Source organism: Microtus ochrogaster, unplaced genomic scaffold (assembly GCF_000317375.1).
Source record: "Microtus ochrogaster isolate Prairie Vole_2 unplaced genomic scaffold, MicOch1.0 UNK1, whole genome shotgun sequence".
NCBI lineage: Eukaryota > Metazoa > Chordata > Mammalia > Rodentia > Cricetidae > Microtus > Microtus ochrogaster.
The window spans coordinates 14,524,062-14,539,176 of record NW_004949099.1 but is presented as its reverse complement, the minus strand read 5'-3'; the positions used below and the strand labels follow the sequence as shown (position 1 = coordinate 14,539,176).

General features: G+C 39.5%; 1 protein-coding gene across 1 annotated transcript in view; it reads left to right on the top strand.

Moving 5' to 3' along the window:
* The first annotated feature begins 24 nt into the window (after positions 1–24).
* The window catches only part of Rybp (RING1 and YY1 binding protein), a 49,401-nt gene continuing 34,310 nt past the window's right edge, over positions 25–15,115 (top strand). Inside the window, exon 1 of the mRNA XM_005364945.2 lies at positions 25–331. Coding sequence (XP_005365002.1) covers positions 90–331 — 242 coding nt within the window. The 5' untranslated portion in view covers positions 25–89. The remainder of the gene's footprint in view (positions 332–15,115) is intronic.

Genomic DNA, 15,115 nt, shown 5'->3' with positions numbered 1-15,115 from the left:
CGCCAGGCGCTCGGTTCCCGGGGCCGGAGGGGGCGCACGGCTCCGCGCTGCCCGCCGGCCTCCGGCCCCGGTGCCCGCCAGTGGGTTGGATGGGTGGTCGCCGCGAGAAGTTTCCAGCGTCGGATTCCTGTGAAATGACGACGGCTCACCAGCGCCTGTTTCTCTCCTCTCTCCATCCTCCCTTCGGTTCCTCGCTCCTCGGAAGGCCAAAAAGACAAGCGAAACCTGCCGCAGACGAAGGCTTTTGGGATTGTAGCGTCTGCACCTTCAGGAACAGCGCCGAAGCCTTTAAATGCAGCATCTGCGATGTGCGGAAAGGCACGTCCACCAGGTACTGGAAGACGTGCGTTTGTTAGCTTTTGCGGAAGGATTTGTTTTGGCTTTATTTATCAATTTGTGCTGAGGAGAGGGAAGTTGTACTTTTATTATTGATCGCCCTCTTGCCAACTTGTTGATTACGCCCCCTTTTTATTTGCATTTGGGGATGAGGGATTTGGTTGGGGTTGCTTGCCATTTCCAGTTGGGTGCAGTGCCTCGTGCTAAAATAGAGGATATATGGGAGGGAATTTCCCCAGGTTTTCGTCTTCTTTCAGACAGACACTGGATTTATTTGACACTTGCATCCTTTGGCTTGTTGGTATTGGCTCCCAGAGGGGAGAGAGGAAGTGGGCATACTGCCGTGGATTGTAGGATATTAGACCTTTTTGTTTTTGCCATGTGCAGAGTGGTTTTAATTTGTCTTTCCAGAATTAGTTTTTTCCTGAGTTTAATGGTATGGAAGTACAATAAGACTGGGTTGTGCCTTTTTCTGCCTTGTAAATGCCTTTTCTTTTTTGCACTTGAAGATTAAATATTGGAGAGTTTGGAAAGTGCATGGGGGTGCTGATTTTTTATTAGCTTATGCAGATTGGTGAAGTGTGAAATGTTGAGGTGCAACACTGAAAGCGTTTCTTTGGTATTGATGAATGACTGCATGTGATAGCAAATGAGTTGGAGCTGCTTCTAGAGGTAACGTTAAAATAGACTTAGGTAACATGTAAAAACTGGTTTTATAGTCTTCCAGGTGTCTTCATTTTTATCTGGGGTTTCTGTTCCTAAGAGCTCAGTCTCCTTTAAGTAGACTGTCTTTAGGAGACGCCCGAAAGTGAATGAGGTTGCTGGTCAAAAGTTTCATTTCACAGCAGGTGCTTGCTTTGAGTTGGTGTCGTCTCAGGGTGACTGTAGTTCCACCTGGGTGTTCTGTCCGGGTCTCTGCTTTACTTTCACTTGGGATTAAGGAGGCTGAGCTGCAAGTCTGTAACTAGAATGACTTGCCCAGATGCTGGTGGACTGTTTTAGAATTTCACCAACTCTTAAGAAATGAGACTCTTGAATCAAAACTCAAGAACTGAAATTTATTTCCCCTCAAGTAGTTTTTCTCTACTAAGATAGCATCTCATCATTTTGGAGCTAGTCTGGAACTGCAGTCCTGTTGCCTCAGCCTCCTGAGTGCTGGCATTGTAGACAGTTGTCGCCATACCCAGCTAGTAGGTTGTTGTTGGGTTTTGTTTTTTTTTTATTTAAATGAAATTCATGTCAAATTTTTGTGTCATAATAAATAGATGTAGTTAAATGGAAAACCCATTTCTGTGTGGTTTGTTCTGCTGTCCAAAATCGGGGATTCCATCAAGCAGCATGAAAGTTTAGAAACATATTTGTTACTTAAATCAATAGTAACTGTATATTATTTATGAGTAATGTTTTTTACATGTAGAATCCCTCTGAGGCCAAAGCTCTTTATTGTGGTTTTGCTTTGAGTGTTCCTGTAGATGATGTTCAAGTAAATGACTAGGAAACTAGTAAGAACTTGAAAACCGTGCTGGTGAAGAGAAACCAGATTCAAAAGTTTACATATCATGTATTGCTGGGAAAGATTATCTCATATCGCAATGATTTTCAATTTCTACTTTAATTGAAAAACCTGACTCACCAATTTTTTGGAAACACATGAAAGGTGTTGACTTTAAGATTCTGTCTACAGTTTTCAGAACCACAGATGATGACAGTGAAATTTTAGGACATTTGAGAGCCTGTAATTCAGAAAATTTGTGTTATCTTTCAGGGCTGTCATCCATTGAGTCATTCAGTAGGCTTGGATACAGATTTCACAGGTAGAAGACCAGTGAAACGACACGGTATTTAAAGTGCCAGTCATGATACTCTTGGACAGAGGTTGTTATTAATACTTCAGTGTTTTAGATCTGTTCAGAAGTCAGCATGAAGTGGAATACAAGTAACATTTGTGTGTGTGTGTGTGTTATTCATTGATTTTATGATTTCATTGATTACACTGCTCTCCTAGCTAGTGTATCCTTTGATTTCTCTGGGATATTGCCTATTACAGTATTTTCTCTTGAGCATTTTTCTTGTAAATAGTTTTGCACTTTTGGGATCTTGCCATTTTCTCTCTTTTATAGTATTTTAATCAGGTAGCAATAGAAAACATTTGGTTTTTGGTTTGTTTTTGCTGTGTTGGGCCTTAAAGTCAGGTCTTAGGAACTTCAACCTAGCTTCGTGGTTGGGGGTTGGATGGTGGGTAATAGATGAAAATTGGCGATTTTGAAATAGTGTATTTGCTGACATACATGGTTTTGTTGCTCTGAGCTAGTGTTTAAGCAGCCTTATCTGGTTAGCTGGCCAGTAGTTACTGTGGAGTTGATTACTCTTGTTTTTTTGCTGCTGGCATTAACCAGTCAACCTAGGAAAAAACAGCTTTAAAAGTACTGGTAGTCCAATAGGACACAGAGCTATTTGCCCTTTGCTGATTGGATTGATATCCCTCATTTAAGTAGGAAAATACTAGCCATCATCTAAAGAGCATTTATGAAGTTCCTAGGGTGTGAAAGAAGCAGCTGAAGGGAAAGGGAGGTGTTAAGGGTGGCAGAGCATGTACTCAGGTAAAGTAATCCAAACTGTAAAGGCTGCGAAACGTGTGTAAAGTGGGATTGGAACAGTCTGGCTTGAGAAGGAACTAGAAGGAACCCTTATCCCATTTCTTTTGGAAAAGGAAAATGATTTCTGCAAAACCAGCTGCCAGCTTTTGACTTCTATTGCGATGTGTTGTAGTATTTTTAAGTCTGCAGGTAGATAGTGAATTAATTTAGTTTTTTTTTTTTTTTTTTGGTTTTTCGAGACAGGGTTTCTCTGTGGTTTTTGGAGCCTGTCCTGGAACTAGCTCTTGTAGACCAGACTGGTCTCGAACTCACAGAGATCCACCTGCCTCTGCCTCCCGAGTGTTGGGATTAAAGGCGTGCGTCACCACCTCCCGGCGTGAATTAATTTAGAATATGAACTTTGTGGAATGGCAAAGAACAGAGTGAAAGGGGCAGTTAGAAAAGCCCCAAAGGGAAAGGAGTGGACACTTAACTAATAATAGTGGGATTCTTTCGAGGCAGACCTCTTTATACATTTGCTCATTTATTATTTATGAATGAGCCTGCTGGGCTAAGATCTGTATTTTAGAGATAATTATGAAGTACATGTTGGTTCTGTAATTTTTTTTTTTTTTTTAATTATTCAAAAAATAATTTAGTTTTACTTTCCGTGCATTAGTGTTTTGCCTACATGTATGTCTGTGTGAGGGTGTCAGATCCCCTAGATACAGGTTACAGACAGTTGTGAGCTGCTGTGTGGGTGCTGGGAATTGAACCCTGGTCCTTTCAGTGTTAAACTAGTGCTTAACACTGTGAGCCATCTCTCCGGCTTCTTGGGTCTGTTATTCTTTTGAGATAGGATTCAGAATGGCCTGTAACTGACATAGACTCGACTGGTTTTGAACTCCGGGCCCTTGCCAGTCTCTAGTTTGAGTATTACAGGTGTAAGGCCATTAAATCTGGCCTTCCCTAGTCTATCATTTCTTTGTTAACCATTCTTTGTCAGTCTTTCGCTGGCTTTTTTTTTTTAAGAATTTTTTTTTTATTTTCATTTATGTGTGTTGTGCAGGTACACATATGCTGGTGAGCAAAGGTATCAGATTCTCTGGTTGTTGTTAGCTGTCTGGTATAGATGCTGGGAATGAACTCTGGTCCTCTGAAAACTCAAGTGCTATTAACCTCTGAGCGATCTCTCCAGCCTGTCATTTTTTTAAAGAGCTTTATTGGGGGGGGGTGACACGACACATACTTTACATATCATAACATTCACTCATCATTGAGTGCAATGAAGTGATTTTTCTTAAGTCATTTGAAAGAATGCAGCTGTCACCACTTTGCAAGTTTTAGAACATTGCCATAATGTCAGTTGATTTCCTCTTTCACATTCATTGATACGTAGCTAAGTTAACAGTGGAGCCTAAAGTAGTTGTGGACTGCTGGACGGTTGCCACAATGGTGGTACACCCAGCTTTTGCAAGATGGGGAAATAAAAGAGCATTTTTGTATGTATAAGATGGTAGGTGGGTGGGAGAGAAACATAATGCCTTTCCTAGGTGGTAGCTTGTAGTATTTCTTCTGATCCTGCTCCGTTCATAAAAGAGGAAAGAAAAAGTAAAGCATTACAAATGTATGAACTCACATAATTCTTTGTACTGCTGAAGTTTGTAAATGGACAAAATAACTTCTTAGATTTGGTGTTTTTTTTTTTTTTTGTGACCCTGTCTTTTCTCTGAGTAAAATATTCTCTTTTAAAAAAGTATTTACTGGAACACTGCCATGTAGTCATTCTTGTCAGTGTTTGTTTCTTTGCTAGTAGTGGTACATCTTTTTCTCTACTATTACTTGAAAGTCTCTTGAGCAATTGGAAATGTGTTTGGGTCAGTCACTATAGATTTGGAGCTTTATTGTTTTCATCTCCAGATTTTGCTTTTTTTGTTTTTGAGACAGAGTTTCTCTATGTAACAGCCCTAGCTGTCCTGAAACTCACTTTGCAGACCAGGCTGGCTTTGAACTCTTAGAAAACCTCCTGCCTCTGCCTTCTGAGTGCTAGAATTAAAGGCACAATCAGATTTTGCTTTTTTTTTTTTTAACATTTCTTTTTTATGTGTGTGCACTCATTTCATGGTGTGTGTGGAGGACAGAGGACACATTGGACAATTGGATTCTCTCTATCTACCCTGCCTGTCGTAGCCATCCTTACATCTGCAGAGTTTATACATGCCCCTGTCATCCTTTTGTTAGTTGTGTTCCCCCTCCCCCCCCCCCACGGTTTCCCTGTGTAGCCCCTTGGCTGTTCTGGAACTCTGTAGACCAGACTGCTCTGCCTCCCGAGCATCCCTGTCATCTTTATCTGCTTATTTTATCTCAACGTTGAATTGAAAGTCTTATTTAATCCCTGATTATTTAAGTACTACCAGTGTGAAAAGTTTACTGTTTTTAAAACTTTGTGGACAGTAGAAAAAAAGTAAAATTTTAGCTGTTGTACAGAAATAACTATCTTTACAGAAAGAGGTACTCAGGATATTGAATTGGAAGAATCTTGAAGTGACTTGTGTATTTATTTAAAGTGTTCCTTCTTTGAGAGCTTTAGGAGTTTGGGGTTTGTAATTTTGGACTTTCCTTATGATACCTGATAAAGTGAGAAGTCATTAAGCACTAAGAAGTTTGGTGGAAAAACCACAATATAGTTATGATCTTTGCTGGAACCAAAGTGCATCTGTCAGTACATTTCAGATAGCAAGACTTCCAGGCCTCTTACCCATATTTCCTGAGAATCTACAACTGTGGTTTTGCACCTTGAGTCACATTGGCTTCGTGTTTGTCTTTCATAAAAATACTTTGTAAAATACATTTTAAAAATTCCCTGTGTTCCAAATTATCAAACCTTACCAAACCTTTCTAACTGAATGCTTCTTTCAAAACTGGGAGTTTTCAAGATGATTCTTTTTTTTTGGTTTTTCGAGACAGGGTTTTTCTCACTTTAGTTGTATGTTGTATATTTGGAGCAGAAGTTGAGTAATAATTTATTTTGTATTGTTTTTGTATTGAACTTAACTGATTAATTAGTACTAACTTGATGATCTTAGGTATATTTGGTAACGTTAAATTACTTGGGTGGGTAATTTACCTGATCATTTGACAAATTTTTATTGTGCATAGAGCTGTCTGGGCTCTGTGTGTATGCCCAGTGGTGCAAAGACAGGCAAAATTCCCGTTCTTATAAACTTGAAGTAGGATGGAGAGAGAAGAGAAAATACATAAACAGAAAACTGAGATATTTCAACTATTGATGGGTGCCCTTAATAGTGTAATAGTGAACATAGAGGAGTGAGGACTGATGGAGGTCTGTACAGACAGATGGACAGTGCTGCCACCTGCATTTCCCTGTTTAGGTGTGGTGATGCCAGGCCGCTCTTAGGGCTAGAGGAGAGTAAGCGAGCTGATATATGTGTGCTGGTTAGCCTTTTTAGTTCGGATGATGTTTACATTGCCAGCTTTTGGGGGTCCTAGGGTACTCAATTTAGTTGTATGTTGTATATTAAATGCAGGCCAGTTAATATCCTTTGGCTTTTTGATTGATTGTTGATTGATTGATTGACTGAACACCAGGATAGGAGATTATACACTGCTGTATTTTTGGACTGTTTATGTGGCATTCACTTATTATGCACTTCAATAGGTACTGAAGAACTCCAGGATTTAGAAACCTTACAGTTACTGTAGCTGTCAGAACCAGCTCTTATACTAAGTGCTCATAATAGTAGGTGGATCTAGACTTGAGCCGATAACATTCTGTATCTGTCTGGACTGTTTTCTCTTTGTCCCTTCATGAGTACTTTTTCTCTTTGTTGGTATTGTCTTTGCTCCCCTAAAGTAGTACCTGCTTTACCTGTTGGTAGTATACAAGTTTAAAGGCTTGATGAGCTACAAAGTAAGTACATGTTTGTTTATTTTAGGCAGAATCTATTATGTACACCAGGATCTCGAGATCCTCTTATCGTTGCTTAAAGGTATGGGCCACCACAACAGGCCAGAGTTTTATACTTTAGTGTGACTGGACTGAAGGATGTGAAAGAGTTGATTGTCACCTCTCCTTGACTGTATTGTTTAGCAGTCTTTTTTTATTTGTATTTTTGAGTCTCAACTAGCCCAGGCTGACAGGCACATAGTGTGTAGTCCAGGCTGGCCTTGAACAATTATTTCTTTCCCCTTGGCCTTCCAAGTGCTTCAGTCTCTGGTATGTGCCACCATGCCTCCTGTCTGGGCTCAGTAGTCACTGCTATTTCAAAATATTGATTAATAAGTAAATGGAGAACGCCGCCTTCCCAAAAACAATAGCCAATGAGAACCAAGTGCTGTAACTGTGATGATAGGTTTGGTGTGAGGGATCACATAAGAATTGGTGATTGTTTAAAGCGGAAACAGTCTCTTCCTTGAAGGCTTCATTGTTTTTTGAATGTAAAATTGATTATATAGATTGGTTCATGCTGGCCTTGAACTCAGGACTCCTTTCCTGGATTAATGAACCACAACCGAATTGTGCCACTACATACCCTGTTTCTCTTAACCCTTTTTAACTCTTTAGGTGCTTAGGATAGAATCCAGGCATCCGTCATCTAGATAGGTGCTTTGCAATTGAACAACATCCCAGTCCATCTTCTACATTCTTTTACTTTCTCTTCCAAATGCTTTGAATTCCTGGAGACTGTTTATTATTAGTCTCCAGTCCTAATCATCATTAACCTCTCATCATTAACTCCATGCTTGTATACATTAAGATAAATAAACCTGCTTCCTGGACTGCTTCTCCATTTGAGCATGTTAAAGGCAGTCGAGTCCATAGGTTGAAAAGCTGAATTCTGAGAGTGTTTCCCAAAGGTGCCACACAGATCACTCAAAAATACTACTTTTATCTCCTGGTTCACATTATTTTAGGAGGAAATCTAAGTTCTGAGTATGTCAAAGATTTTGTGGTTTGATCTTTTCCTTTTGTCTTCAGGGTTTCTGGAAGCAGCTTGCAACCACCCCATCTGCTCTCTATACAGAGCATGTTTGTTCCATACCAAACTAGTGTCTTTTGAGTGTGGACCATGATTTCTTACTTCATACGTCCATGTGATAGGAATCCTTTTTCTTTCTTTTTTTTTTTTTAAGGTGAAAGAGTACTCCGCACACGAGTGCAAAGTGATTTTTATTGTTGAGCCCTAGAAGGGGAGCCCGCCGCTCGAATCCCACAGAAACGGGAGCCCCTCCATTTTCTTATTAGACATTCTGGTTGCAAATTAAGAAATGTAAACTCTCAGCCGGGCGATGGTGGTGCACGCCTTTAATCCCAGCACTTGGGAGGCAGAGGCAGGCGGATCTCTGTGAGTTCGAGACCAGCCTGGTCTACAGAGCTAGTTCCAGGACAGGCTCCAAAGCCACAGAGAAACCCTGTCTCGAAAAACCAAAAAAAAAAAAATACCTAATGTATTTTCTGGACAATTAAAGAACACAAATACAGATAAGGGACTTTGATGGCCTTTGGTAGGACAAGAGATTAAAGGAATGCCCATGATGAATCTTACAACCTGGTGGTTAGTCATAGAGAGAAAACAAACTTGGTGACTGCTTTCTAAGAACAGCTCAGCTGTCATATGTAGGCTGTGAGGTTTGCTCACTCTTCTCTCTTTTACACAATACTCTGTTACAAGAAGCCAGATTCTTGGTTCAAGATGCTCTAAGTCCCCAAACCCAAAACCATTTAGTGTGGGCCACATAACCTGTAAGGAAAAGGGTATCGTTTAGACAGATTGATTGTAAGATTCAGATTTCTTGACCAATTCCTGGGTGGTTGTTGTCTAATGATTGGCCAAGCTTAGTGAATCTGTTACTAAGTAAAAGGTGAATAAAATTGAACTCATGCTCAGTTCTACTTTTAAGCTCCTTAAATAAACATGGTAGCTTTGCACTCCATGCAGTGTTACTTGAGCACTTTGTAAATTATTAGGAAATTGTTTTTATTTTTTTAATTTTGTGACTGTGTGGACATATGCACATGAGCGCAAGTGCCTGCAGAGGTTAGATGTGTGAGTCACCTGGGAATGGAGTTACAGTAGATTCTGGGAACCAAAATCAGGTCCTCTGGAAGAGCAGTACTTAAATTTTTTTTTTTAATGTGTAGGTGTTTTGTATTGCTTATATGTGTGCACCACATGCATGTCTGGTGCCTGTGGAGGCCAGAAGAGGGTGCTGTATCCCCAGAACTGCAGTTAGAGAGATGGTTGTGAGCTACTGTGTGGGGAATCAAACTTAGGTCCTCTGGAAGAGCATCCAGTGCTCCTGACAGCTGAGCCATGTATACAGTCCATTATTACTAAATTTTCACTGTGTGAGTGAAAAAAAGAATGTCAGTAAAGTTTGATAATCTCTGGAACCCATTCTTGTCCTAATTAGGAAGAAATATGTTACAGGATATTTAGTGGCCAAACAAAAATAGAAACTTTCTCATTGTCAGCAATAGTTGGTTTTGAGGAGTTTATTCATTGGACCACAAATATTTGAGTACACTCCCCTTGGTGCTAAATTGTAATATAAGGTTTTTTGATAAGACAAAATGGGGTAGGTAGTAGTGCAATGTAGGAATGGGAAGGTAAAGCTGTATGAATGAAAGATTTCAAAGCTTTGATGCAGTTCACTTTGGATGCTTTTAAGGAAGAAGTTTTGTGAACTTTTCATGTTTTTGAATTCCTTATTTGTAGAGAGTAAAATGAAAATCCTGCTTTGTTGTAGATTGTATTCTAGAAGAACCATGACACTGAATTTTTTTTAATCAATACCTTACCCAACCCCTCCACGGAAGAACAGATTTGTATGCACAAGAATGCTGTTATGTTTACTCTGAATTTGCGTAGGTTGATGGTTTCAGACCTTAGCATGTGGAAACCACCTGTAAGACTTGTTTAACACATTGCTGGGTCTTATTCCCAGAGTCTTCATAAGCAGTTGTGAAGTAGACCTGAGAACTTGTATTTCTCATAGGTTCTCAGGCAATTTCATGCTTCTGGTCTATGTAGCACATGCTGGAATTGCTTGTTCAAATTGGGGCTTCTTCAGCTTTTTCTGCTTTGGACCTCAGAGCATAAAGGCATGTAAATGAGGCATACAAATCAAATACTTGAATTTTAGAAATCTTAAGTTTATTTTAAAATTCTTTGAACATGTGATTTTACCATTTACTTGACAAAAGCTAATTTGCACACTAATCAGATAAACTTAGTTTTATGCAAATAATTAAATCTTGGCTTAATATTGGATATGTGGAACATAAAGCATTTTCGGTGTGTTTTCAGAGTTGATAGTTTTTTTTTGTTTTGTTTTGTTTTTTGGTTTTTTTTTTTTTGGTTATTTTGTTTTTTCAAGACAGGGTTTCTCTGTGGTTTTGGAGCCTGTCCTGGAACTAGCTCTTGTAGACCAGGCTGGTCTCGAACTCACAGAGATCCGCCTGCCTCTGCCTTCCAAGTGCTGGGATTAAAGGCCTGCGCCACCACCCATTTGGTTTTATAATCAACTCTGAGAATGCTACCTTATATACATGCATAATATAAACAGGTAGAAGGATGTTTAGATAGTCTTTTCTTTTTAAAATTGCAACTCAGTTTGTAAAAGGTCTATCATTTATTTATTTATTTATTTATTTATTTATTTATTTATTTATTTATTTATTTGGTTTTTTCGAGACAGGGTTTCTCTGTAGCTTTGGAGCCTGTCCTGGAACTCCCTTTGTAGACCAGGCTGGTCTCGAACTCACAGAGATCCGCCTGCCTCTGCCTCCCGAGTGCTGGGATTAAAGGCGTGCGCCACCACCGCCCGGCTAGGTCTATCATTTTTAAAAATTTCTGAATTATGTATATTTGCTTGTATGTGCACATGAGGAATGAGGGTGCCCATAGAAACTAGAAGAGATTGGATCTTTTGAGCTGGAGTACTTTGTCATGTGCTAATCAATGTGATCACTGTGAGCCAAACTCCGGTCTTCTGCCGCACAGAAAAATAACTGGATTTCATGTTCAGTAGGACAGAGAAAAGGTGATTAAGTTAAATGGACCAGTTAGCATGTACAAACCCTGCATCTTCACAACATTTCATCCTTTTCTAGGACTATTTCATTAAGAAGAGAGCAATAGAATAAGGCTTGTTCAGAGTTCTAGAAAAAGGCCTAATCACAGAGCCTGTAATATGCAGTTAAGACTGTGAATATACTAAGATTTATTTTTACTAATTCTAATGTTTCTTTTCCTTCTCATCCTGACTTTTGGAGAAATAATAGTATCTTTAAAAACAGGCTGAGAGTGTACAGTAGTTTCTGCCTTGAAATCAAAAGTGTTGTTCACTTGACGTTGAAAGGACTTGTCATACTATCCTTAAAATCACCAGCAAGAAACATTGAGTTTGTGAATGATTTACCCTGCAGGAAAGTGGTGCAATGGAAAGCGCTTGTTGCCTGGGCAGTCAGATGGACAAGCTCTGTGCCTGTTGTATAAGTTCTACTTTCACTGTGTACTCTGGCTCTGTGTCCATTTCCTTCAGTTACGTTACTGTGGAAGTCAAGGTAATATGCAGCTTGTCGTTGGCTTTTTGAGGATATAATAAATTGATCATGTGTTGGCAAATGCCTCCTTGTATGTCCTCCTGTCTTATTCTAGATAGAACCTGAACCTTCCTTAAACATGACACCTATCACATCTTATACAAAGAATTTACTGCTACTTTTCTTGATTGTGAAATTTTGCCAATTTTGTTCCCCCCCACCCCACACACACATTGAGGACTTTGGAACATGCTCTTCCTAATTGACTTTTGGGGTAAAATGGGATGTGGGGGGATTTTGTGTAACTCTGTGTTTTCTGATTTACTCTGGAATTATTTGTTTAAAATTATGTAGGGAAGGTGGTCTGTTACAAACATTGGAGTTTTTAGTTTATATGTAACTGAATAGTTACTAAATTCTTCATTTATATGTCCTTCCTAATTTTTTCTAAACTCAGTGTAAACTGATAGAAACCGAGGATGAAGACAATGGTATTCAAATGTCTAAATTTCTTGAAGCTAGGGCTTGTGGTACATACCTTTACCCCCAGTACTTGGGAGGCAGAGGCTGGTGGATCTATGTAAGTTCGGGACCAGCCAGGTCTACATAGTTATAGGATGTCTAGGGCCACATGTTGACTCTGTCTCAAACAAACAACAGCAAAGCAAAATACCTAAAAAGAATGTTTGAAATTTTGGAATCACTACAGAACACCAGGTACAGAAGACAAGTGTGTTTTTAAGTATTTGTTGTACTGCAGCCCTGGGGTACTGCAGCCCTGGGGTGACACATCCGTACACGTTTGGGGTCTAGTGACTAACATATATGGAACATCAGATGTGTATTGAATATACTAGGTGCTGTGTATGGAGGCATAGCCTTGTCCAAGGCTCTATAGTGTGACAAGACATAGTGGTGTTAGCCAAGCCCTGAATACCATGGTATGACCTTATTTTTGTTTTTAAAGCTTTAGTCCACCCACTGCTGACAAGGGCCAACATTTTTTAACAGGGATTTAATTTACAGTAGGAGTTAATTTAAGTTCATTTCATGCTTTTTCTAATTTAATCCTTACAAGGGAAGGTGTACATAGAGGTCCCTTAACAGATAAGGAAGTGAGGCTTAGAGTTTAACATTCCTAAACCAATTTTTGTTTTTTGGTTTTTTTTTTTTGGTTTTTCGAGACAGGGTTTCTCTAGCTTTGGAGCCTGTCCTGGAACTCCCTTTGTAGACCAGGCTGGCCTCGAACTCACAGAGATCCACCTGCCTCTCCTAAACCAATTTTTTTAGTAGAATTGCGCTTGATCTTTTTTTGTTTCATAGAAATAGCCTATTTATATAGTCTTTATCATCTGTGAAGTCACAGTTTAGAAACATTAGATACCCACACATCACGACAGTCAACATACTAAATTCTCATTCTAGTTCTCTAATATTCTGCTGCTTTAATGTCTATTACATTTTTTCAGTGTATTTTGCAAGAACCACTCTATACCTGTATAAATTCAGTGACCTTGAAACTTTTTTTTTTTTTTTTGCCAGGTCTAGTCTTGGAGATTACTTCAGAAAATACAGAGAGCACATAATTTGTCTACTCAACAACTGGTTGTTTTTTGCTCTTCAAGGCTCTCTTGCCCTTAGTATGCATTTCCTGGTCACATTGATCAGTCTTCATTGAACAAGTTCTTTTATGTTACCTACCCTGTCACAGTTTGTGGTTCAGGGCAGACTCCATCATTGAGAGACTTAACTGTTATCCTACCTGATAAACTCCAGCTTCTGGCGCAAGGCCCAGCTAATGATAACCTTGTGGGAAACTATTTTGATTCTTGTGTGATCATTGAAACAGCTTTAGTCTCCAGCAGAACATGAATCATTTTGTATTGGTTTTTTTTTCTTCTTCACATTTGTTTCTCTGTATTTAGGCTTGAAGCCTAGACAGACAGTTGTTAAATCTTCCAAAGCAGACTACTAACTGGCTTTTGTATTCTGCTCTGTACATTCTCATCTCTTGTTTAAATGCTTTCTCCCTTAAGGACAGTTATGTCATATGTTGGTTAAATATCGATGTAAATTGATATTTTCAGTTAAACTTGGGAGTTGAGTGTGGTGGCACACTCCCCGGCATTCAGGAAGTTGACTTAGGAAGATGAGTTGGAGGCCAGCCTGGGCTACCTTCAAAGGCAACTGATAACTGAGAGCTTGTGTGATAAAACTAAGGGCCGATAATGCAGCCCAGCACTTGTTTGTATTGTATGTGCAAGGTTTGAGTTTAATCTCAAATAAATACACACTAGCACAGCACACACTCATCCTGCAGCACAAACAAGAAACTAGGTGAATGGTTTGGAAATAATGCCTTACTGGGTTTTGGTTTGATTTCTCAAGACAGGGTTTCTCTCTGTAGCCCTGGCTGTCCTGGAACACTATAGACCAGGCTATTCTTGAACTCAGAGATTCTCCTGCCTCTGTGCTGGAATTGAAGATACGACCACCATGCCAGGCTGCCGTTGTTTCTGTTTCTGGTTTTACTTTTCACTTACACTGTATTAATTTTAGGATGTTTCCTTTGATCACACTTCCCTTTCAAGTTCATACCTGCTTTTCTGCTTACAGCTGACCTAACAGTTGATTGCAAAATAGGCTTCATATGAAACCGTTTGCTTTAAGAAGGCAAGCCCCTCCCAGGAAGGTGCCTCAGAATTTCTCTCAGCTTGTTGGATACAAATTGCTTAAGGAGGGACCGGGCGGTCTGGATCCTGAAAATGGCTTAGGGTGGCAGTAAAGGTAGATTAAATCCAACAAGATCTTGAAATCTGCTTTTCAGAGATTTTGCAGTTGAGTAGCACTTAGACTGGTTGTAGTTCTTTTAAGAAGGGATTTTTCAAGAGATGGACTAGAGCTCTTAAACCAAGTAGTGATTTAGGTACTATCATTTTCTGCCAGCAGGGGAAATTCTAGGTCTTCTTTCAGCTCTTTGGCATTGTTTTATAAATGAAGTCTTGAAATCGTTTATTAATGCTTTTAGAATTCTTTGACCTAATGTGAATTTTCATGAGTTTTTCCCAAAGTTTTACAATGTTTTGGTAAAAAGATTTGTTGCATTTTAAATTTATGCATCAGTTACCAATTTGCAAATTAACTTTCTAAATAATAGTAGACATTTATGCAAAACTGCAGAGTTGATCTCGCCTTAGAAATTTGTATGTTTATAAAGGCAGGGCCTCACTCTAGTCTAGGCTGGTTTAGTGAGAACTCAGAGCAGCTTACCGCAACTCTCTCAAGTGCTGGCCAGGGTCTTGAGTGAGTTGACATCACTGGTTTGAGACTGGTAATCTGAGACAGAATCACCATCTTTTCTTTAAATTCCCACCTACTGGATTGCAAGTTGTATAAACCTTGTCTGGATTAAAAAAATTTTCTTTTAAGAAACTAAAATACGCTGGGCAGTGATGGCGCACACCTTTCTCTGTTGTAATAGGAGTGGCGGGCTGCGTCCCCGCACCCGGCCACCCGCACGGCTAGCTTTACCCGAAATAATTACACGGAAACTGTATTATTTTAAACACTGCCTGGTCCATTAGTTTCAGTTTCTTATTGGCTAGCTCTTACATATCGATCTAACCCATTTCTA